Source organism: Cryptomeria japonica, chromosome 6 (assembly GCF_030272615.1).
Source record: "Cryptomeria japonica chromosome 6, Sugi_1.0, whole genome shotgun sequence".
NCBI lineage: Eukaryota > Viridiplantae > Streptophyta > Pinopsida > Cupressales > Cupressaceae > Cryptomeria > Cryptomeria japonica.
Genome location: NC_081410.1, coordinates 166,654,933 through 166,680,791, shown reverse-complemented (window position 1 = coordinate 166,680,791; position 25,859 = coordinate 166,654,933). Strand labels below are relative to the sequence as shown.

Genomic DNA, 25,859 nt, shown 5'->3' with positions numbered 1-25,859 from the left:
TAATCACAAATTTCATTAGTCTTACGAGACAAACCTCAAGTGTTGTCCAAATTGCATTGGGTGTTGTGACTCAACAAACAATGAAAAATTTGGAGAAATTGTTAACATATTGTGTCAAATGATTCATCCAATTTGTTAGAAGAATTGGTGCAATCAGTTCATATTTTGGTTATGATTTTGTTCATTTAATGATACATGAATAGCTAATACTTTGCATGATTATTTATATTTTTCTTTTCCAAAGCAAAGTAAATAAATAGTGTGAGAATGTCAGGAGTTGAATCTGTCATATTAATCTATGCAAAAAGAAGAATCACAATAGAACTTTAGAAGCAAAATGACACCCACACACCTTGTTAATCACCAAATCAAAAACTCCCGAAAAAAACTAATTTTGACACTTTATTATGGTGTAGTTACAATGCAACTTATCATAGTAATGAAGTTTTATAAGGCCCAAAAGTAGTTAAAATGAAGAAAGTAATCTGCTTACATAATAGAAAAAAATTACACCATATATAGTTTTTTATTTAAATGGCACTAAAGAACGAGTTCATTTGTAAAAGTTATGAGTTTTTGAAGTTTGAAAAAACACAAATAAATAGAAAAATCCCTTAAATTTTGAAAAAATAGAATCAATTTTAAAAATTGATAGCACCACTAAGTAGAACACAAAATTCTACCCTATTTCAAAAACAATGCACTTTAAAAAAAACACCCTTGTTCGGTTAAGAACAAGACTTCCAAAGTTTGCATATATGATTTGAAAATCAACGGAGGGGGGTAAGATAGATTGGTGGAATGTGAGGTGCAGAAGGGCACTGGCATGCTGATAAAAGTGGTGATGGTGATGCATAAGTGGCATGCAAGAGAAGTGCAAACTAAGCAACGATGTAGTGAACAAAGGTGGCATGCAAGCAAGGCAACAATGCTACTACAATGTCATGTCTCCTTTTCAAAAATAAAACTTACTATCTATAGTAGGCCAGTTTGTCCAAAATTAGTAAGTCAAGTTCTGTGAACAGTTTGGGAAATAATGTTCTAAATGGAGAAAAAATTAAATCAGATTTTAATGTCAAATTATTAAATGACATTTTAAACTAATTGGACCCAAAATTGGCAAGAGGGTTTCGAGAATCTCAAAATTAGCAGTTATTAGTCTTCTTGAGTTCAAATGAAGAAGTTGGATAAAATGGCAATTTATATTCAACTGGTGGAAGTGGAGACACGTTTTTGGAAAGGCAATTACAACTTTTGAAATGCAAGATTCCCTCCTCTTTGGCATGGGGGTTTTGGTGCCTAAAAGTGCTTTTTCAATATTGTGCCTTTTATAGTGATTTCGACTTGTTTTGGATTCATTCTATCTTATCGTTTTTAATAGGGTTTTGTTGTTCTTCTTCAAAGGCTAAGAAACCATTGAAGGAGAGATCTTCCATGCTAATAAACTAGGGGGGTAGAAGCTTGCGGGCAGTGTGTTTACAAGTCTCCAGTGGCAATCACATTCAGGGGTTGCAGTTGTGCTTCAAAGAGAATTTATTTGTGTTGTTTTGACAGGGGTTGTAATAAATAGTGTGTTGTACTTCCTTAGTTTATTTTCATATGTGTATTGCTAGTAATAACATCGTATATTCTTGTTCTTGGTTGTGTTAGACATTTATTTCATGCATCTTTCTATTGTGGGAAGTGTGAGGAGTTTGGAGAGTATTTTGGAATTTGTAGTGGATTTGTGAAGCTTTGAGCTCCATTTTTTTAGTCTATTTTGTAATGCTTCATGGCAAATTTGTAGATTGTCACAAACTTATATTTGCATGTTGTTGTAATGCCAATTTTTTGTAGAATCCTCTTCTTATGTTCTATAAGGGTTTTAAGTGTTTATAAGTTCATTGGTGCAATTTTTGGCATACCCGATTTCACCATTTGGTTGCAAATCATAAATCTGAGTTGGGTTATTATAATTTTGTAAATCTGATATAAATTTGCAGCAAGGGTTATTACAATGGTATTAGAGCCATGATCTTGCCTACCTGAGGGTTTAACAATATTTATGCAGTTGAGTGAAAGGGAAAAGAGATATTTACAGAGGGAGAAAAAGAAAAGGCTAACTGGAAACTCTCTCTAAAGAGAAAGTGAAAGGTATAGCCAACAAAAGAAGGAGATGGCTGATGCTGAGGAGATGCACAAGAAATTCCTTGAAGGGTTTCAAAAGAGCCAAAAGCAAACTGTTGATAGTCTTGCTGAAACAAGAGAGGTGATGAGGTTATTGGCAGAAAAACTTCAAAATTCAGTATCTATTGAGGAAAGAGGGAGCTCTTCAAAAGTTCGGCAAAGCACCTCTCCTCTTAAAAATGCAAAACCAATATTCATACCTGAAGGCAACTTGGCTACAACCAACCCACCACCCAATCCAATAGAAGAGTTAGCAAGAGAGTTGGTTGTAATCAAAGTATCTTATGATAATCAAGATGAAGGATTTAAGAATGAAATGCCCTATAATAACTATGTTACTCAAATGCAAGGAATGATGAATCTGAGGGGATATAGACTTCAACAAGAACAACATGGAGGAGAACTTAAGAGCAAAATAAATAAACTTTCAGCTCCAACTTTTGATGGTTCAAACAAGATTTCAGCCAAGGCTTGGTTACAAAAGTTGCAGACTTATTTCACACTTTGTCCTATGAAGGAGTTGGATGCTATACAATATGCAACCTTACACTTGGAAGGAACTACTTATGCCTGGTGGTACCATGGTATGTCTACTCAAGGGCATAGTCAGGTAGCTACTTTTGATGATTTCAGTCAAAGATTGTTGGATAGGTTTGAGATTAAGGATGAAGACGAGTATTTCAAAGAATTGGTTGGGTTGAAACAAACGGGTTCCATTAATGAGTATGTAGAAATTTTCCAGAAGATTGCAGTGATGGTACCAGATATGTCAAAAAAGAGGATTGTGTACCTCTTCCTAGAAGGTCTTGAAGAGCCTGTTAAAAGTTTGGTTAAAGCTTGTGCACCATCTACTCTTCGGGAAGCAATAAAAAGAAGCTTGCAACTTGAGGTATCCATGCCCAAGAAAACAATGGTGTGGCAACCTAAACCATCCAATACTTGGCAACAAAGGGGAGTCTTTCAAAAGAAGGTTCGTTCTTTCCCTCCACCAAAGAATACTCCAAAGGCAAATATCCCAAACATAGTCCCTAAGAAGATGGATGAGGTAACAAGAATTGAGCTTCGTTGGAAGGGGCTTTGCTTCATTTGCAAAGAGTCGTGGGTTCACGGCCATAGATGTTTGGGCAAGGGACAGGTGCATTGTATTGAAATTGTTCCAGAATCATATTTAGATGAGAATGAGGACTTTCAGGATACCTATGAGGAAGTAGGGGAAGAGGAAGACAAAGAAATCAGCAAAGCAGTCACTATAGCAGCCTTATCTGGAGCCCCCAGATACCATCCATTTAGAGTGACAGGATTTATAGCAGGCCAAAGGACAACTATTCTTATTGATAGTGGTGTAGCCCATAACTTTCTAGATGAGGGTTATGTGCTTAAAAGAGGGTTGAAGACAGAAGAGTTCCTAGGTTTCAATGTCACCGTTGCGGATGGTTTCACTATGCCATGCACCCGAATTGTCCGGCAACTCAAAATAACATTAGGTGACTATGAGCTATGTGATGATTTTTATGTTGTAGGCATTGGAGACATTGACGTTGTATTAGGTGTGCAATGGCTACATTCTATTGGACATTATTACACCAACCATCAAATCATGGAGTTTAAGTTTCAGTTCAATGGCAAAGAGAATTTGCTTTAGCGTCTATCGAATGGGGCACCAAGAGAGGTTTCAACAAAAAGGATGGAGAGGATTTTTCGAAGGGGACAAGTAGCATGGGCAACAACAATTTTAGTTTACACCTCGAGCTCTTCAAGAAAGCAAGGTAAACACCATTTTGAGATTCAATCCATTCTTGATAAGCATAGTGTTGTTTTCAATTATTGGCCTCAAGGTTTACCTCCCGATAGGGGATTCAAGCATTTAATTAAACTAAAACAAGGTGCCAAACCTATTATCACAACACCATATCGTCACCCTAAGAGTTACAAGGAGGAGATAGAGAAGACTATCAAAGAACTTCTTGACATGGGTCTCATAAGACCAAGTTTTAGCCCGTTTGCTTCATCTGTAGTGTTGGTGAAAAAGAAGGATGGCACAATGAGGATGTGCATAGATTATGGGGCACTCAATAAGAAGACAATAAAAAAAAGATAGCACATTCTGATGATAGTTGAATTCATTGATGAATTGCATGGGGCAACATATTTTCCAAAGATTGATCTAAGGTCAAGCTACCACCAAATCCGCATGAGGAAAGAGGATGTGGAGAAGACAACTTTCACAATTTGAATTCCTTATAATTGCATTTGGTCTCACAAAAGCACCAGAAACCTTCCAGTCATGCATGAATAAGGTATTCAATAGATAGCTCAGGAAATTTGTTTTTGTGTTCTTTGATGATATCTTGATTTATAGTCAAACTTGGAAAGAACACCTTGAGCACCTAGATACAGTTTTGGGCATTTTAGAGAAACAATCCTTCTATGCTAAGCTATCAAAATGTGAGTTTGGGATGACTGAAATTTTATATTTGGGACATGTCATAAGTTCACAAGGAGTGCAGGTTGACCAAGAAAAGATTCAAGCAATACTAGATTGGCCACCCCCAACCAATCTTACTCAATTAAGAGGGTTCTTCGGTTTGTGTAGCTATTACAGGAGGTTTGTTAAGGATTTCTCTCAACTTGATGCCCCCTTGACCGATTTAACTAAGAAAGGAGCCTTTGCATGGACAAAAGAAGTCCAAAAGACATTTGATAAACTCAAGGAGGTAATGTGCTTATGTCTGGGGCTTGCAATTCCCGACTTCTCCCTTCTGTTTATTGTTGAATGTGATGTTTCTGGATAAGGGATTGGAGTTGTTCTATCCCAAAAGGGACACCCAGTAGCTTTTGAAAGTATAAAGCTAAGCAAATTGGAGAAGGGATACTCTATCTATGACAAAGAGATGTTGGTCATAATGCATGCACTTGATAAATTTAGGCAGTATTTGATATGTGGTAAGTTTATGGTTAAGACTGGTCATAATAGTTTAAAATTCTTTTTGAGCCAAAGAGATTTGAATGATCGCCAACAAAAGTGGGTAAGTAAGTTGCAAGCATATGCTTTTGACAGTGAGCGGGTTAAAGGGAAAAACAACATAGTTGTTGATGTACTTTCCAGGAAACCCACATTATGCACACTTTCCACTATTGTTGTTGAATGGAAAATTTCTATAATTTCAAAATATGTCAAAGATTCCTTTACTTTTGAAATTTTGGATGGGAAGGTGGATGATGGCAGATGCACTATTAATGATGGGTTGATTTATTACAATGGAAGGATACTCTTGGTTCCAAGATCAAAAGTTAAAGAAAAGATACTGGGGGCTTTTCATGATACACCCTTGGTTGGTCATCAAGGGTATTGCAAAACATACGGGGAGGTTCGAGAGAGATTCTCTTGGAAGGGCATGAAAAATGATGCACTCCAACACATTAGGGAATGTATGGTTTGCCAACAGAATAAGAGTGAGAATATTTTTCTGGCAGGATTGCTACAACCACTTCCCATTCCCGAGCATAAGTGGGAGAGCATCTCGATGGACTTCAATATAGGTTTACCCAAAGCTCAAGGTAAAGATTGCTTGTTTGTGGTGGTTGACTGATTAACAAAATATGCTCATTTCATTCCTATCACATCTGAATTTAAGGCATCCCAAGTAGCAGAATTGTTTTTCAAGGAGATCTTTAGATTGCATGGTTTGCCACGGAGCATTGTTAGTGATAGAGATAGCAAGTTTCTTAGCTCTTTCTAGAAGAAGCTTTTCCACTTGATAGGTACAGAAGTCACTCCTAGCACTGGTTACCACCCGCAAACAGATGGGCAAACAGAGATAGTCAACAAGTGGATAGAGGGATACCTGAGGAACTATGTTTCAAATCAGCAAGGTGCTTGGGTCAAATGGTTGCACCTAGGGGAGTATTGCTACAATACTTCACATTATATATCTATTGGTATATCTATCGCTATGTCTCCATTTCGAGCTCTCTATGGCCATGATGCAATCTCTTTTGTTGACTTGTTTCTAGATAGTAGAGTTCCTGCAGCCAATGATTTTGTCCAGCAAAGTCGAGATATCTTGAGGGCCCTTAAGGATAACTTACACCATGCTCAGAATCAGTAGAAACTACATGAAGATAGGAAGAGGACAGAAAAGGTTTTTGAAGTGGGAAACTTGGTATTTGTGAGGTTGCAACCATATAAGAAAAGTACCTTAATGAAGAGGGGCAGAAAAGTTGAAGCCCAAATTTTATGGACCCTATACGATCATCAGAGGATAGGTGAGGTAGCTTGTGAATTGGAGCTTCCACCAAACAATAAAATACATAATGTTTTCCATGTTTCTTGTCTTAAGAAGATTGTGGGACAAGAAGTGGTAGTTTCATTAGTTCTACCACCTTTAGATGATGAAGGGAAATTGATTTTGGTTTCGAAAGAGGTGCTAGAGATAAGAGAAAAGAAGCTAAGAAACAAAGTCATAGTAGAGCTTTTGGTCAAATGGAAAGGTTTGCGCATTGAAGATGTAACTTGGGAAGGGATAGAGATTCTTAACCATCCAAATCTCCATTGCTTAAGGACAAAGAATCTTTGAGAGGGAGGACTTGTCATGTCCCCTTTTCAAAAATAAAACTTACTATTTATAGTGGGCCTATTTCTCCAAAATTAGTAAGTCAAGTCTTGCGAACAATTTGGGAAATCATGTTCTAAATGGAAAAAAAATCAAATCAGATTTTAATGTCAAATTATTAAATGGCATTTTAAATTAATTGGAGCCAAAATTGGCAAGAGGGTTTGGAGAATCTCAAAAGATGAAAAGTTTTTAGTCTTCTTGAGTTCAAATGAAGAAGTTGGATAAAATGGCAATTTCTATTCAAGTGGTGGAAGTGAGATGCATTTTTGTAAAGGCGATTACAACTTTTGAAATGCAAGATTCCCTCCTCTTTGGCATGGGGATTTTGGCACCCAAAAGTGTTTTGTGAATATTGTGCTTTTTATAGTGATTTCGACTTGTTTTGGGTTCATTCTATCTTATCATTTTTAACAGGGGTTTGTTGTTCCTCTTCAGAAGCTGAGAAACCATTGAAGGAGTGATCTTCCAGGCTAATAAACCAGGGGGGTAGAGGCTTGCAAGCGATGTGTTAGACTTTATGTGTGTTGTTTTGACAGGAGTTGTAATAAATAGTGTTGTAGTTCCTTAGTTTATTTTCATATTTGTATTGCCAGTAATAACAGCGTATATTGTTGTTCTTAGTTGTGTTAGACATTTATTTCATACATCTTTCTATTGTGGGAAGTGTGAGGAGTTTGGAGAGTATTTTAGAATTTGTTGTGAATTTGTGAAGCTTTGAGCTCCATTTCTGGAGTCTATTTTGTAATGCTTCATGGCAAATTTGTAGACTGTCACAAACATATATTTGTATGTTTTTGTAATGCCAAAATTTGTAGAATCTTCTTCTTATGTTTTATAAGGGTTTTAAGTGTTTAACAGTCCATTGGTGCAATTTTCAGCATACCCGATTTCATCGTTTGGTTGCAAATCATAAACCTGAGTTGGGTTTTTAGAATTTTGTAAATCTAATATAAAATTGCAGCAAGGGTTATTACATACAATAGGTAGGATTGTTGATGGCGATAAAAGAGATGTAGCACTCTTACAATGCTAACATCAACATTCTATAGAATTGTATGATTGCATAAAAAAATGTATCCAATCAAATATTTACTAATGATATCTGGTTTGGATAAAATGAAAATCATTCCTAGCTAAACTGAACATTCAAAATACTATGAAATGGTCCATTTCATTTTTGGAAAACTTCTAATGAGTAACTTGAAACTCAATTTACATAACTATAAACCAAAGTGAAAGAAACTAAAAACACTATTCTAGATGAAATTACTTAACGGCTAAACTATTTTGCTATGATACCACATTATTTTTACAAATGAAATATAACAATAAACCCCCCTAGAACCAAAACAACATTACAATGACATAATTTGAAGAGCAAGTAGAAGACAAGACATAGAATTCTAATATATGTATTCAAATTAATTGCAATAAATAAAATGACTACATATTTAGAGGCTCTAAGATGCATGAACCAAGGTGACAAGTGTCCTATAAAGGTTTAGTGAACCTCAATGAACTAGAGGACTCCTCACCATGTAAGAGTGGTGGTGTCAAGAGAACTCATTGATGAGAGAGATGCGGCATCTAGATACATTCAATCAAGAAAACGAATGAAATAGATGTCATGTGCTCCCATCAATCAATGAAATGACATCTACTCTTATTTCCTAGTTTACCTAAATAAATTAAGCAAAAATTACTTAAATAGGTGGTGTAATAAATAATTAATTACACCAACCACCAAATACAACCAAATTTGGGTATGGGAGTAATATAAGAGTAGCGACTGAATTATCTAAACAAACAAACTATTTGTTGGCCAAGATAACATCATGGAAGTTATGCAGTTGACACATCCACCTAGATTTTCCTACATCGAGGTTTCAGTGGTAAAAAGATTTGTGTCCACTTTCTTTTGCTTGCTTTTCATTATTGTTCGTGATTGTTTATGCTTTGATACATTCTTCACGACACACCACTAATTCCAAGTCTCTAAGCATTCAAAACTGATAATTTAAAAATGGACTCGAATAATAAGATCCTGATTTTGCTACTCTACCAAGTGAGCTTGAGAGCTTAAGAATTATCCTTTATATATAATTTTATGCAACGATCATCTTTTTATAAAACCTTCACTTATTTATGAAAATATCAAGTTTTCTTACAAGTGAATGTTGTAATAGTGATGATTTCTCAACCCATCATTTATGGTATCCTTACAACGTTCTTTGAGTCTTGTACTGATAAATCATCCAGCTCCTCTAACGTACAACTTGCCTCGAGCATTCTATAACCTATACATCACTTATTTCTTTGAGGTCTGACTAATTTTTATCGATTGTAATTCTTTATTTAAGATAGTGACAGATGAGAGGGTTGCTTCAATTCCTGTTCTCCTCAAAATAGTGTACATTTTGTTGATCTGAACTCATGTTGTTCACTTTCACTTCGACGTCAAGGTTCTTTCTTGCATTTTCAAAAGCTATGGTTTTTTGTAGGCAGTTTTCTTAAGAACCATCATAAGTTACTCTTTATCTTGTTCAAAATGTTTATCATCAAATACTCTCAAGGCCACAGTGGTGAGTGCTTTAGGTACACCAGTAATTTTGTGGTAGGTGGTTATGAAACCCATTTGTACGTAGAAACCTGTGCTTTATTTTAATCAACTCTGCATAGAAATCGTCATATTTCCTCATGGTGTTCCGTCGTGAATTTTTTATGTTCTGTCAATTAAGGAAGCAAATTGATAAGTTGGGAAATTTCTAGCATCTAAAATAGGTAGAACTGGAGCCTCTTCTTTGCGGATCTTAAGTTGTCCGACAATTGTTGGAGAGGTTTCTTTTTTTATGGAATCATTATTTCTGTATGCTCTATTCTATGTTGTATGATTGATTTAATCATGAGTTGCAATTGTTCTATTTAAAATATTCTTGTCGAGTTTCCTAGAACTGCCGCAGTTGAGGTTCTTTGCTAATCATACTAGGGCCCACACTCATTTTCCTTTTCAAGTGTTTTTTGGAAGCGTAGTTATGCTAACAGCATTGCTCTTAATGATAGTCCCACTAAGTTGGCTGACCTTGTTCAACAAGATTTTCAGGTCTCCATGATTTCTTTCAATCTTACTCACATCTTAGGGTTAATCTCTACCATTTTCTTTCTCATATCACATATTTCCCTTAAAATATTCTAATTGTCCTCATTAAACTTGACACGAACCTTAGATTGAGGCGGTTCCCTATTGACTTCTTGATGGAGCTGTCTCATACTAACTTTCAATCTCTCGTTCCCATTTTTAAACTACTTCAGAATATGGTGTTTAAAGTTAAAATTCATTTTCAGGGGATTCAAATTTACTATTTAAGTATTTTAAAGGACTCTGTTACTTTATTAGCTGTACAATTCTCAGCCATAACCTTGTCTAAAGTAAGAATAGCTTCTTTGAAGGGTTTCAGAGCCTTGCCCTAAAGTAAGAATAGCTTCTTTGAAGGGTTTCAGAGCCTTGCCCTTTTCAACAAACCTATCCTTTAGAATCTCTATATCTCCCTCGCCAACAAATTACTGGTCCCTATGATCCTTTTCACTCTCACTCTCGAGTCTTGGCCTTCTCTTCCACCAAAGCAAAGTTCCCTTGGACTTCCAATCCCTTGTCCTTGATATTCTTTGAACTCAAAACCACTTTGTCTTTACTGACCCTCGAGTTTGGCCCCAAACCACAACATCTTCATTGTCCTTACATATCGACGTATTTCATTGTCTGCACATTCTTACTTCCACAGTTGTCAACTAATGTCCTTCCCATAATCAAACTCCTTCACAATAGAATACTCAAAAGACATCAACTCTGAACACTATCGAAATGCTTAAAGAACATCAAAAAGTGAGAATATCCCACCGTAGTAGATTTGCATCCAAATTTGGGTAAGACATAAATTTTCAACAAAAATTCAGTGATGCTACAACTCTACTAACACATTGTTTAGTTTTGGGTGCTAATTATATATTTGGTAAATAGTTTGATACAGATTGGTAACTTATATTTTACCTGAATCATGTCTTCTCTAATTCTGGCATCAATGCCAGTCTGTTTTTGTGGTGTATCTTCATCCCACCTTATAGAAAAATTGGAACTTTATATGACTTCTAACTTTAAACCTTTACTGATTCATCGCATGCCCACAATTTCTAGAAACAATTTATTGCCAATAAATGCATGCACATAGGATAAATAACAATTAGAACCGCGAAACCATGTGTTCTGGACCATTTATTTTGACAATTTTATTCTACCACGATTTATCTTTCTGCATGATCTTTTGATTTCCAATTAGCCTAAGGCATTTACTCATCCAGCAGTAAACAATGGTATAACATCTTTAACCGAATGACCATGTATAGGCTTTAAAATTAGAATGCAAAGCCTTGAGACCAGCTAGGAAATTCATTAGACAAGATATGAATACACATACACGACTCATAGTACAAGCATGAGAACATCAAGCCTCTCACTTTGGTCAGAAAACTGGAGTAAAAACAAAATATCGCTATGCACTTCAGGCCCGAAGATGCAAACCCTGCTTTTTCCACTAATCCAATAAAAGGCAATCATTCAATAAAACCAAGTTTTCAGTAGACTGCATCTCTTGGCAATGTCATGATTGATTTTCCATTCCGGTTAGCTTAATATTTTCATCTATACAACAAAATGCATCAATCATGAAGAAATAACCTAGGAAACATTACATTGACATTCTAAAGCAGTTGAATCTCTGGTGCACAGCACACAAGTTCAACATCTTACCTGCATTATACACATCATCCATAAACATTTTATTTTTACTCAGTTGAAATAACTCTCATGAAAAATTATCCGAATATCATTGAATGCAAACACTTTAGAGATCCTTTATCAACTTCTCAATGGACAGAAATATGAAAGTAGAAGAGCATTGTTGAAATAGCTCTAATGAGAAATTTTCAGCACGTCATTGAATGCAAAACCTTATCCTTCAACTTCTCAATGGACAGAAATATGAAACTAGAAGAGCATTATATTTTTGGGTAGGACTTAGCAATGCATTGTTCAAATTTTGAAAAGCCATCACATGCAGATAAACAGTGCTTAACCCATAACACACTCATTAGCCAAGAATGATTTGCCTTCTGTCTGTTTCCAGTGCAGGTGGACAGAGTTGCCCTGTCTTACACCACATAAACAGCACAGTTATTCTAATGTCCCATGCCCGACAGAAATTAGCTATGTTCAAACATCAAAGCCTTACGAATAGATCGGCTTCTAAAGAGGAAAATATGTATGTTAAGAACCCTTTCCACTACTTGAAGCATTTCCTGTTAAGGAACCCTATCTTCAAGAAATGGTGAGAACTTAATGTCACACACAAAATGTTCTTAGGAAGATCTTAAACTACTGCTTTTTACAAAGATCAACACCAACTAGAAGCTCAGGTTTTAGAACATATTGAAACAGCTATCTTCAGGCTCTCAATGGACTGTGCAGATTGACAGGGACTAGCGTGCAGTGCCCTAACTCAAAATGACTTCATTGGGTTGCTACTGCTGTATGATGGCCTCCATTAGAAACCATGCTTCCAACTTGTCCATTTTCTGCATTGCCAACTGAAAGAGGGTGAAATGCAGATGGACGGAATCCTTGCTTCAGATAATTGTAATATGTGACACTTTGACCTGCACCAACTTGATCAGAAGGGACTGCTGCAGAAAGAGTAATGGTTGTCTTGTCACCCCTATGTGCTACATCACTAGTTTGTTGAGTCCTGCTAAACTCCTGAAAAGAACCATCCTTTCTTGACTGGGGAGTGTCTACATTATTATCTTGGCCAGAAGAATCATGAGAATCCTTATCTCCTGAAGCAGAATCCTGATGGTTTGCATCCTTTTTAGTGTTCAGAAATCGACCACCACACCCCCTTGCTCGTCGGAGAGCATGGAGATGTCGTGACTCATGAAGATATGGCTGCAAGAAAGTGTTAAGCCAATTTAAGAATCAATAACCAAGTGGTATCAACACAATACAGACCAAGAAAGGTAAATTCTTTAGACACGAGGAAGTAATTGACAGACACGAGGAAATTTTCCATTTTTATAAAAATAAATCCCACTAGAAAACCTAAAACTATGGTTTGTTGACGCTAGAAATTATAAGTTGTTTTTTTATATTATATAATTCTTGAATTATTTATGCTTAGTGCATAAAGAAACAGCATCCATTTTTACTTTTCTTTCTTCTAGCAGACTGAATAAAAAAGTACACAGGAATTGAAAGAAGACGCAAACAAAATTGTGAAGGACAGACTAAAGAACCCAATCAAGTCGAAACTTTGGGCAACAAAAGAAAAAGGAACACACTCTGGGACTCATGGAAATCCTTGCTGTGGATGCTTAAATAACAAACAAAACTAAAATCATGTAAATCGTGTTTATTTAAATGTAGCAGAGAAGCTTTCAAGTCACAACCATATCTTAATCATCAGAAGCAGAAAGTCAAACATCTAAATATCTTACTTGTGGAGGTAAGCGAGAGAGGGGAGGAAGACGGTGTGCAGGGGCAGTAAGTGTGCAGTGAAGGGGTGAAATGTCAGGCAAATTGAATATGTTTCTGTTTTGTCAAGGATTCGTTCTTAAAAGGTGATAAGGTGATCATTTAATAGAAGTTGATGCCAATATAAAGAAGCTTCTTCACAAGGTAAACCTAGCGATTAGTTTTTTTATCCTTAAATTGAAAGAAAACTACACAACTCATTTTAATATCATTATATTGATCATTAGCAGAGTATATAAAGTGTTCTATACAACATCTTCAGTAGAGTGGTCATCAGCATAAACAACCGCCTTCTCAATGACAGAATACACGAGTATATGCATTGAAATCTCAGTGGAATATATAATTATAAACAAATGGGAAACATAAGATGAGGATCTTAATATATTTTTTAAAATTTGATCATACTAACCCCTTCTTTGAGATGCACTAAGATTGTAAAATTTTAAGGAACAACTTAAATGAGTATGGTTATGACGTGTATTTTGAAGTTGAACAACATATGCTTTTGAACTATTCATTAATTCAAATGTGTTTGCATTATTCTTAGTTGTCAACATTATATTTCACAACATGATGTGTATTTTCTACTATTTATGTTTTTATAGCATGTGTGTACAAATGTATTCGTACAGTATCAGATCTGTAGCAGTACAATGACAGTACCCTGTGCCACACACTGTCTTAACCAGGAGCTTTACCTTATGGGTAAAAAAATGACAGGAACAGGACCTTGAATAACTTTTTAGTGGCTTCTAGTCACACATTTATGTTCTTTAAGTCCGTAGATGTCTCACATGAAGTCAAGATTGCAGATTTTACCTTATGGGTAAACAAATGACAGGAACAGGACCTTGAATAACTTTTTAGTGGCTTCTAGTCACACATTTATGTTCTTTAAGTCCATAGAAGTCTCACATGAAGTCAAGAATGAAAATATCTTGTCCAATTTGTTGCAACCAGTGGTTTAGGGTGTCAGGCTAGAGAACATCATTCAAAATGTCACTGACAACTCAACCAAACATGTAGCTGTAGGAAGACTTCTTCAAGAGAGGCCACATAACATTTTTTGGAACACTTGTTCTGTCCATTGCATTGATTTAAGGCTCAAGGTCTATGAGAAGATTGGATGGATCAAAGGTGTGGTTGAAGATGCTAGAAACATCACAAAATTTATTACAACCATACTTAGGTGCTTTGTTTGATAAAAGAGCACACCATGGGTAAGGAGCCTATGTAACAGCGGTCACATGATTTACCACAAAATTTGTCACTACAAAGCATTGTAAGGGCACTACCTTCTCTCAAGTAAATGTTTGTGAGCAAATGGTAGTTGAAACCATAGTTTGCAAACTTGAACTAGACTCAACCTCAACAAACCCCAAATTTAAAAATTTGGCAAAACTTGGCAACTTAAAAAAATCCTTAAATTCCTTAAAAATATAAATTTTATGCAAAATAAGTAGGGTTTCAATCTACATTATAGGTAGGGTTGCCATTATAAGTTTTAAGTCATTAATCCAAAAAATGTCTAGAAAAAATATCTATAAAACATCTAATTCTGTTTGTAAACATCTATAAGACCATCATTAGAACATCATAGGATCTAGGGAAGTGTGCAAAAACAAAAGGGTGCACTAGAGCATTCATAGGCCATATTTTTCATGCATTCATAGGCCACATTTTTCATAGCCCCACGTTTTCTCTACAACCTACAAGTCTTGGCATTGAACTCACAATTACTCATGCGAGTCCGTTGCCAAAATTCTCTAAGAATCCATCACATTAAACTCTTTTAAGTAAACACAGTGAAATTTGCTGTCAAAAAATTTAAATAGTACTCAACAACTCACTAATTACTCTGCAAGTTTGCAAACCATGGTTGAAGCATCCATATTGCAAAAGGATAGAAAGGGAGGTGTGAGGACAATCTTTGATTATGTGCTTTCCAGGAGTGTAGAAAAGATGCTCAAGGTAACTAACAAACTTATGATTTGTGAATTTTTTACTTGCTGTTTGTTTTCCTCTTTTGATTTAAATTTTTTATTTTCAAATTTTTGGCTGACAGGGCCTTTGGTCAAGGTCCTACATTATTAGTGGGGATGAAACTCTGACAAGTTATCTCTATGAGGCAGTGGATAGGACCAAGGAAGTAATATTGCATTATTATTGCGGAAACAAGGGAAAGTATGAAATCATTCAGCAAATTCTTAACCATTGATGAACCAACCAATTCTGCTGGTAAATACATGCCATGGGGTACTACTTGAACCCCATTTTTTTCTTCTTTGATTCCTCTAAGGCTGATCAAGAGGTTAACATGAGCCTTACCACATACATAGAGAGGATGACAATTTGATGAAAGCCATCGAGACACAATTCTCAATGAGTTGCAGGTCTCCAAAGTTATGGATGGGAGATTTTTTTTCTTCATTTGTATACATTCAAAGGAGGGCATCCAACAGATAGGTAAAAGAATTTAAGCCCTTTAATCACACACTTCTTAGATAAATGCAATTTTAGCTTAACGCTATAACTATAAGTTTTTACTAGATACTTACATTTTTTAAACAATTTATTATTTATTTGTAGATTTATGGTGAGAAGACTATGGTGATTAAACACAACCTCGAATGGCTATTTAAATTTTTTGACAGCAAATTGACCCAAGAGAACCTCAATTACCCTGTCTACATCTAATACAACCCTGACTTCACAACTAAAAGGTCGAGAAGTCTCATGATGCCATCAACTTGGAAGGCAGCAATCTTTATTCAAATTGGATTGTTGAAGATGCATGTGGATGTAACATCCATTGACAAAGATCTCTTTGAATTGGAGAGAAAAATGCAAGCAATGAAAATGTTAGAAGATAACATACTAGAGGATTCATTCACTCCTATGTGTTGTCACTTGTGCTACATACCCTATTGAATTCGATCATGTGGCTAGACTTATATGGCCTTTCATGGCTTAGTTGATAGTCAACCTAGAGAGTTTACTAAGCCTATGAACTTCATATTGTTCGCCGAGTCCCTTTTATGTCCAAAGTTTTGGTTTGGCCCTGTTGGACTTCCATGGCACTTCAAAATCATTTAAAAATCTATGCACACTAGGATTTAACCTTCATTTTGCCCTCAAGACCCTAAAATATTTGTTCCCTAAGCCCTAGCATTGCACTTCCTATTTTAATTGTCTATTGACCACCTATTTCCTACGCCTAATAACTCAACTCATCCCTTTATAGCATTTGTCCACCAACAACCAAAATTGGGCCATTGATCCGCATGTTCTAACGGTATTCATTTCCCCTCTAAATCCCCACAACCATTGATTTTGGCATTGTGCTACATGTCCAAATCTCATCGACCACATGTTTCCTTTCACATTGCCTTAGCACTTTACCCCTTGGTGCTCTATCATATAGAAAAATCCCATTATTTTCTAGGCCGCTAGGTGATATGTCTGATTGTCATTGTTCCCAACCCATATTAAGTGCCTATAGCACATGCCCAATGGTCTGCATTCAACTTTATTAAGCACTACAAGATCCAAATTTCTATGTAATCGGAATGGTGAAACAACATTATTAACCACAACCATTTCACCCCTACATTATATCCCCAACCGTTGCATCTCATTCACCTTTCTCCTACCATTTGATCTTTCCTATGTTTAACAAGTTCATACCTACTTATGTTGTATACATGTGACTTTGTGTAGGACGCATGAGCTGAGATGCCTCTATTTTATTGAGTGGAAGATTATGTGGCCTACCACCAAAAAGAGTTAATCATATTTAGCCATGCATCTCTGTGGTGATGTCAACATGGTGGACCCATTCTTTTATGTACTCAAGGTATTCTTATGGCTTTGTTGCTTGTATTTTAGGTGGCATGTCCCACTCCTATTTGACCATAATGGAACAACAAACCTTCCTCAACCATTCAAAGCCATATCCACTAGCCCATTTATGAGCACTTAAGACTTTCTATGGACGAGCAATGTGGAAAGATGTAATTTGCCCCATGTCCAAAATTCAAATGGCCAAACAACTCTTGCACAACTTTTCTTTGGTCATTTTAGCCCTACCATCTAATTTGAGTCCAATGAATCCCAATTGTAGATCTTCCCAACCATTTAGCATGCAATAAGCTTAAGTTGTAGTGTCATCTCCTAAGGTTGGCATACATGCTTAAAGATCAATAAAATTTGACAACCCACTCCATGTTAAAATTGTTTTGCAACCCATTTCTAAGCCCGCTTGCCTAAAAATAGGAATATAATGAACATTTACAAGTCCATCTTGCCATGGACATAAAAATGGGAAGTCGGTATATGAATAGTGATGCACTAATCATGGACACGAGCATTGAAGCATCAGAATGGGCTTGCGTGGCAGTGCCTATTGTCATAAAGTACCAAAGATAGTGTTTGTAACCATGAATACACAAGAGGCATTTGAAAACAACGGTTGGTCTTTTAGACCAAATTGGCGACATCAATGCAATGAATTTAAATGTTCTTTTTATATCTGTGTTGAATTTGATATGTGCACACTTGGTTTACAATTTCTAATTATTTCTCTTGCATCTGATATTGGTCTTTTCTCTGTAGGAATAATTGATGGTGTTTGATTTGGCTTTTGCACTTGGAAGCGGATATTTGAGTCGAACAATTGTGGGTTATTGTATGTAACTGGGATCCCTCTTGGTCCATGCATACCTTAGTCATTTCAAGGATTGACAAGTCTAAATGTTCAAATACTATTGAATGACCAAGTGGAACTTGGACACAAAATCAATTTCCTTGGTCCATTTTAATACTACGATGTCTATTCAAAGGCCAATTTGACCCAATTTTAAAAATCACATCTTGAGTTGGATAGATAGGAAATTTGTGGCACCTTCTTGTAGTTTGTTGAGTACTTGCAATAGCAAGGCAGATTTGAAGTTTGGTTAATAATTATAGGAGAGGTACTTGGGCACTAAATGAGAAGCTCATTCAGCATGCTCAAAAATGTGCAATTCAAGAAAACCAAGGACTTGATGAAATATGAACCCAATCCTTGGTATTTAATTGCATAGGACCCTCCCTACCTTCCCATCACCTGCCCCACAATGAATGCTTTTTCTGCATACAAAGAATTTGAAGCCTTCCTTTGGAGAGTTGTTCCCACAAATTTATTGCAACAAGATCATGCTTTGTCAAAGGTATGGGCTGCATATGCTCCAAATTTTCTATGAACATCAAATTTCTTGTCAAATCTGACTGGAGGTGCACATGGGTGACTTGCATAAAATTGAAATGTAAATCTTTTGGTACTGACTACAAAGTGGACAAAGTTTATGATCGTCTCATGGCATTGATGACTATGACCTACCTCGCATGCTATACTCTAGACTTGAAGATTTCCACATATGCTGAACTGTTTTCCCTTTTAAAAGGGGAGGAAAATCCAGTGTTAGTTTTTCTTATAATAGTTTAGGCTCTACAACTAGGATAAATAGCTATTTGTTAAGGTTTTTCCCAACTAGGTTATGGTACCTTGAACTCTATTTTGTGATTCATCTGAAATAAGTTAAGTCGAGCTAATAATTTGATGATATATCTTTTGAATGTGATGTTTGTAAGACTTTGTATGTGCAACGCGAGCATGATATATGGTGTTTGCTCATATTGTCTCATTAGCAAAGTTAACCCTAAAGATTAAACCATTTTGGTCCCTAATTGTGCTCCGATCAAGCTTAGAGTGGTTTTCTAAATGGTTTATCTTCTTCAATGAATTACATATTGCTTCAGGATAACATAAGCCTATATCTCTCTCCCTATGCCTCTCATCTTTTGCAATTTTTTTGGAATCTGATACAGAAGGATTAGTGGCCTTTGTAGTATTTTTTCTTCGTAGTAGTTTAAGGCTTGTGCACTATATTTGAAGCTTTTATCTTACTTTGCTCCAAATGTTTACTTTGAGATGTTTGGAAATGAATGTGCTGAAAGAATATGATAATTCAATCTTCAAAGGTTCATGTTACAGTTTGTAAATTTTCTTGCCTGATCTATCTGAGTTTTTCTTTGGATCAAAATCTTGTGTTACAACTTTCCTTAGTTCAATAGGCCCCTTGTTTGGAACATAGTTACAAGAAGACAAGTAGTGGTACTGGTACGATTACTGCTATACCATTTTCACATAAGGTTGGAGACGAGTACTTGGGAAGGGCTATATATATATGACAATGGATATCTTTAAAGAATGTTAAAATACTAAAATTCTTAAAACTAACATTTAAAAGTATTGGAATATAATTATATTGATATTTGATAATCATCTGATAGAAAAAATATAATTAAAACCATAATTACCTAGAGATGACAAATAAACTAGGAGGGGAATCCCAATTTTTTTTAAAACATAAGTATTGGGGACCTTGAAGACCACTATATTTTCAATCAATTGATCATACATCAATGCATGTACACATCTTAAGCATTATTATTGTTTCACTTCGTATTCTTACCTTGTTAGGTTTTATTAAGGAAATTTTTAACAGCCAAAACTTGTAAACTTTTATTAAAAAAAAATTGAAAATTACAAGTCTATTTAGTATATTTGTTTAGTTCTTTTAAGTTTTGTCAACACATATTTAGTGAAAATCCAACATAATTTATGTGATATATCTAAGAAATTTCTATTGGAAGTTTCCTTAGTTTCAAGGGATGACTATAAAAGACATATAGGAGATGCAAAGAAACTTCATCTAAAGTCTCCTAATGTTTGGAACTTTGGAGACATCTCCATATAGGTCTCTGTGACAGGGACGTGTTTTCAATATGACAGGCGAGTACCAAGGCCGAGTTATAAGTCTTCTAGTAATTATGGTTTATAACAACAAGACATTAGCCATTATGTTATCTAGCATGCCAAGACCTAGTAATACAGACCTCTTGGAAGACTGTCTACTTTCAAGAGAGCTAGAATAGATTTCTTTCCTTCCTAAGTTGGCATGTCATTTCACCCATCAACAAATTTGCACTAGGAGGGCAAGCTAGAACCTAGTACAATTATCTCAAGGGCAAGGATAGTAGAGTCCATTGTAAGTGTTCTTGAACTTCCATATCTTACCCAACATAGAGAGGTTGACATTCAATCAGCTGGTAACTCCCCTAGAACTACCACAATTTCCTTTGACCCTAGGAATTTGATTGTTAACCTTCAACTTGATCCCTTAGATTGATTTATCAATCCTTTTATTGGTAATCAACTTGTTAATCCATTTACCATACCTCAAAATGAGCTTGTCAACACTACTCCTTGGTTAGTAGGAATGATCCCCAAGATCAATCTATTAGTCCTTTTGCTGGTTCTTAACTTGTTAATCCATTGCCATACCTCGAAAATAATTTGTCATTCCAATTGTTATACCCAAAATCCACCTATGAATGCCCCTTGTCCTTGGTTAGGAGGAAGTAGTCCTCTGAATGTACCAGGCCCAGCTCACAATATAATTAAAAATACCAAGAGATTCCTTCCAAAGTAAAAACACATGACAAAGAAAGGCTCACTAAGACACATCCAAGCCTATAAGGATGCCTTGACACACCTACAAGCACAATACAAAGAATCAAAGATGTTGCATGTAGTATGTTCCCTAAGACACTAGATGAATGATGAACCTGCATATGTTATATCAACTTGGCTACACCCTCCACAACTTCATGGACCATGCTTAAACTGCATTTTATTAACCATTTTCAGCTACCCATTGATATAGCTATCATGCATCATCAATTTGCATCTTCTCATAGGGAACCAAATGTACGTTTGAAATCATTCAACATGCAGTTTCATAAACTTTATACCAGATTGCTACCACGCTACAACCCTACTAAAGATGTTGTTCTCTTAAAGTACCTAATAGCTCTCAACCCTCTTACTGTCATGTTTGTAAGGAAAGCTCCAATGCTTCCTTGTCACAAGCATACAAGTTCATGGTGGTAGAACAATAACTAGCCTCAAGGTTATGGCTTCGGTCCATTACCTTCACTCAGGCAATAAGGGGACAACTGAATCCCATCAATGAACTAAGCTCTTAAGCAACATACACACATGTTGAATTCTATACTAGATGCTCTATATCCAAACCACACTCATTTGTTTAACCCAATGCCATTGAATCAAGTGATACCTCAAGCCATTTTTTAATGCCCAATAATCCTTGAAAAACAATCTTAATGATGCAACCCCTATCAACAATCGATTGATTCTTGCCATCCTAAATATCTAGGCATTGACAAACAACAATGCTATTTTTGCTAATCAGACATCACAAAATCAACCTTTTTCCCCAAATCTTAAACTTGATAATATCCAACAAATGAATCAAAAATTGAGCAATGACATGTTGAATCTGCAAAGAACAGTAACTCCAAATCAGGAAACTACTAGCCATCTAGGTAGGATTTCAATTTCCATAAAACTAATAAACAATGCAATAACTACACAAACAATTGAGATGTCAGGGCATATAATGTAACAGATTTAAAATATTTTAACAAAAACCAAAATAGTTTGACAAAAACCATACAAATCCTAAATCGCTTCAATATTTACCCAAAGCATTAACTCGAAAATATTTAAGGAATGGGGCAGACATTACAAACCCTACATTATATTAAGATTTCCTAGCAGATCTCACAACTCATTATGAAGATTCAGAATTCATTACTTAACCCTAAAGTAGCAAACCCTAACCTAATATGTTCAACTTTAATAAAGTCAAAAGTTCTACATTACATTCACATGAATGACAAGTAATCCCACATGTTTCCTTTCCATTCTTGCAATTATAAAGAAACCTCTAACCTTGAACCAAACTCCCAATGGAAGATAAATAGCAAATAGTATTTCTATTGAATAGGCTTAAGCAAGGAAGCATTAATCGTTTGGGGAATTAATCGGCAAAACAAAAGTATAAGATTTTTTCAAAAAATGGGGAAAAAATCAGATATACAAAAAACATAAAAAAATGCAGAAAAAAAATAAAAACTACTTTTTTTTAATATATTAGGGCATTTCCATACATACATACATACAATATAAGAAATACATACATACATATAGTATATAATTCTACTTACATACTGTATAAGAAATAAGTAATAAGAAATACAGTAAGAATTATATACTGTATATACCGTATACAATTCTTACGGTATATATACAATTATTTAGCAGAAAGACGGCTATTTATCAGAAATTAGAGGGCTGTACTATTATAAATACCTCAGAAAATGAAGTCGCCGGTAATGCCCTTTGTCGCGCCCTTTGTCACACGACCAAAAAACACCACCTATTCGCTTTCCTTCAACTTCGACTTCGCCTCTTAACCCTTAGCCACAAGCTGAGTGAGTGACCTTGAAAAAAGACGGCTATTTATCAAATTTTGCAGACATTTTAGGGTTTTTGCGGCATTTATTTTTCACAGGCTTTCGCGCAGCGCGATTAATCACGTCTTTTTGCAATTAAAACCGGAAATAATCGTTGAAAATGGGCAAACAATCAGTCAACGATTTTTTCGATTTTTGGGGGGAATTAATCGGGAGCAGCGCTGATTGCCGATCAATCGGGAATAATCGGGATTTTTTGACTATTGCTTCTTTGGGCTTAAGTGCCCTTACCAAATACTATTATCAAAGTTGAAACATATTGCAAACAAGATTTATAATAACAACAAACCATCAATACAATGGAGCTTTAATTACAGATTACCTCTAATGGAATTTGTATGATATTACAATGTTAACCATCGCATTATTAGCAATGGGAATACAAGCTTTACATTCACAACTAAAAATGTCATGCAAAATTGTTGTCACTGCTATCAACTACCCTGAAAGCTTAACCTAACCTCTATGTAAGTATGCCCCATCAATCAAAGTGATTTCATCCTCCAACACAAGATCTGTGGGCTTTTTGTGCCTCAACCTCCTTAGATCCATGGGGTTTCATCTATAGAACTAGATGTTAGAATAACACGTGCTCATGACAATTTCAAATTGGGGATTTTGTTGGGTTGTTTAAAGACACCCTCTATCTATCTTTGTAATCTTAAGATGCCTACAAAGCATCAAAAAATGCACATTGGCCTCTATCCTATATCTGGTATGTGAGAATGGCTTCTAATACCCATAAATTGTTGTTTCCATTTGCCATGAGTCAACCGTAGCACCCTCCTGCACAAAAACAAGCTTGGGAGGTATGGCTGAGGGTCCCTTGCAACTTGCAACTATCCTTAGCAAGCATGGTGAGGAGCCCCTTTGAATTTGAAACCCTATCGAACACATTAATGGCAATTGTTGGCTCCATTGTAGTATGCCCTATCGGACGTAAATGCAATTTGATTTCAATTGTACTAGGACAACTATCAATGCCAAGTGGAAGCCCACAGGGAGTCATGTTGATCTTCTTTGCCTTAATGGTATCCTTAATGTGCAGCATGGTAGGTGGAAAGGAGTAATGAAAATTGGTGAGAATGCTTGAGTTTGAAGGTGAGAGTTGCCAATGAGATATGGTTGCTTGCAGGACTTCGAAGTTCCCATCAAGAGAGAAACAAAAGAGACGGATGGTTGGAAAGAATGGAAATAGAGGCAAGCCCAACCTCCTAATGGGGGTAAAGAGAAGTGGTCTTGAGAAGGGCAGCATGCCAATATGGATAGCTTCACCACTCCAACCACTTTAATATGCTTCTGCTTTCTTGTCCCTTCGCACTCAAAATTCATGGGTAACTTTAATATGCTTGTGCTTTCTTGTCCTTTCACACTCAAAATTCATGTGTAACTTATTTTGATACCATGAGATGAAGGGGAAGGGTCTACATCCAAAATGGGATCACAAAAAGCACAAGAGTCAAGGATTGGGCATTTTGGTCAAATGGTAATCTAGGAACACCAATTAATCTAGCAAAACTAGCATTCTATAATTGGTGTAGGATCCATTCCATGACCCAACATGATGAAAACTATTGCCTTGAGTTTTGTTTAGCCATGGATATTGTTCCAAAGGAAACGGGCAACTTAGAAATAGTCATTATTAAATACAACCATAGAGGCCAAACTAATAAGAATCCTAGAACTATTCTAGTTCTACAAAGATATGAATTACTCTTAAAAATAAAGGAAAATAGCCATTGACCACCTCTACACAATTGAATGTTGTGCATACCTCACCTAATCTTATTGCTAGCAATAATCTAGCTCCCCCAAAAGTACCATATCCATCACAACAATAAAAAATTAGCATCCCACCACATAAAACAAAGACTGCACCTAAGCAAAGCAAATATGGTTATAATATTGTTGATGATTTTAAGAAAACACAAGCAAATATTTCTTTGTTTGATCTTGCCTAATTTACAGAACAAAATAGATTCCTAATGAAAAATGTCTTGTAAAGAAAAAGGGAAGTTAGCAATGTTTACAATGCTAATTTAGTTCTTTCTAAATAAAATGTCAAGTCCCCTCAATTGTTGCTAACAAGGATTTTTTGTAAGAATTTGCATAACTATCTTGTTGATGCAAAAGCCTAAGGTAATGTGAGGCCTCTTTCAAGCTGCCAAAGATTGGGTTTAACTCCCACCAAGTCATTTATAGAAAAGTGATTCCATTAGATAAAATTGAGTTGAATGTCCAAGGATAATTAATTTATATACATATGCAACTAACTTCCAATCCGAGAATTCAATAGTTTTTAGACATACAAGTCATAGATAATCAGGTTGCCTATGGAATGTTGCTTAGTTGAGATTGGTCCAAGTTACTCAAAGGGAAAATTGTGACTGATTTCTCTCATATATAGCTACCTTAGTGAGGTCTTGCAAAACCAAATTAGTATAAAGCATGAGCCAAGAATGAAGCACATCATTGAGTTCGATAGATCAAATGAAATCCTATATTTAGAGCCTAAGAAAGGGATTTAGACTTTGAATGTGGAGGATAAGTATGAGGGCATGACTCCTAGAGAAGAAGTTAAGGAAAGAAAAAATGAAAACCATTTGTGAACTCAGGTTCAATGGGTCAAAGTCTTAACAAGAAGTTGGTGATGGCGATGAGCTGATCAATCCAAGAGGAAAGAGTTGTCTTGCTACTTTCAAGCAATAGTTTACATCCACTAATAGTACAACTGAATATGGGGCATTAACTCATGGTTTGCAATTTTCTCTTACAGAGAAGTTCAAATATTTGCGAGTGTTTAAGGATTCAGAAATAATTGTTTTCATGAGCTCAATACTCTTGCAATGACAGAAACCTATCTTGCTACTGAAGTGTGTCTACAACATAAAAGAGGATTTTGATGCATTAGGCATTCATGCTATTCCTAACAAGAAGAACCATACAGCAAATGCACTCACAGTCGCACCCAACTCTCTATAACTAGCAACCAACTCCAAATTGAAGAGCTTCACAATTGAGTTAATTTTCAGCCTATCCATGCTAGACAA

The 25,859-nt window shown here is 35.8% G+C and overlaps 1 protein-coding gene across 3 annotated transcripts in view; it reads right to left on the bottom strand.

The window, feature by feature from the left end:
* Window positions 1–11,813: 11,813 nt before the first annotated feature.
* The window catches only part of LOC131033235 (nuclear transcription factor Y subunit A-7), a 32,131-nt gene continuing 18,085 nt past the window's right edge, over window positions 11,814–25,859 (bottom strand). For all 3 annotated transcript variants that reach the window (XM_057964405.2, XM_057964404.2, XM_057964406.2), the window contains exon 6: window positions 11,814–12,777. In XM_057964405.2, the coding sequence (XP_057820388.2) occupies window positions 12,343–12,777 (435 nt within the window). In that variant the 3' untranslated portion in view covers window positions 11,814–12,342. The remainder of the gene's footprint in view (window positions 12,778–25,859) is intronic.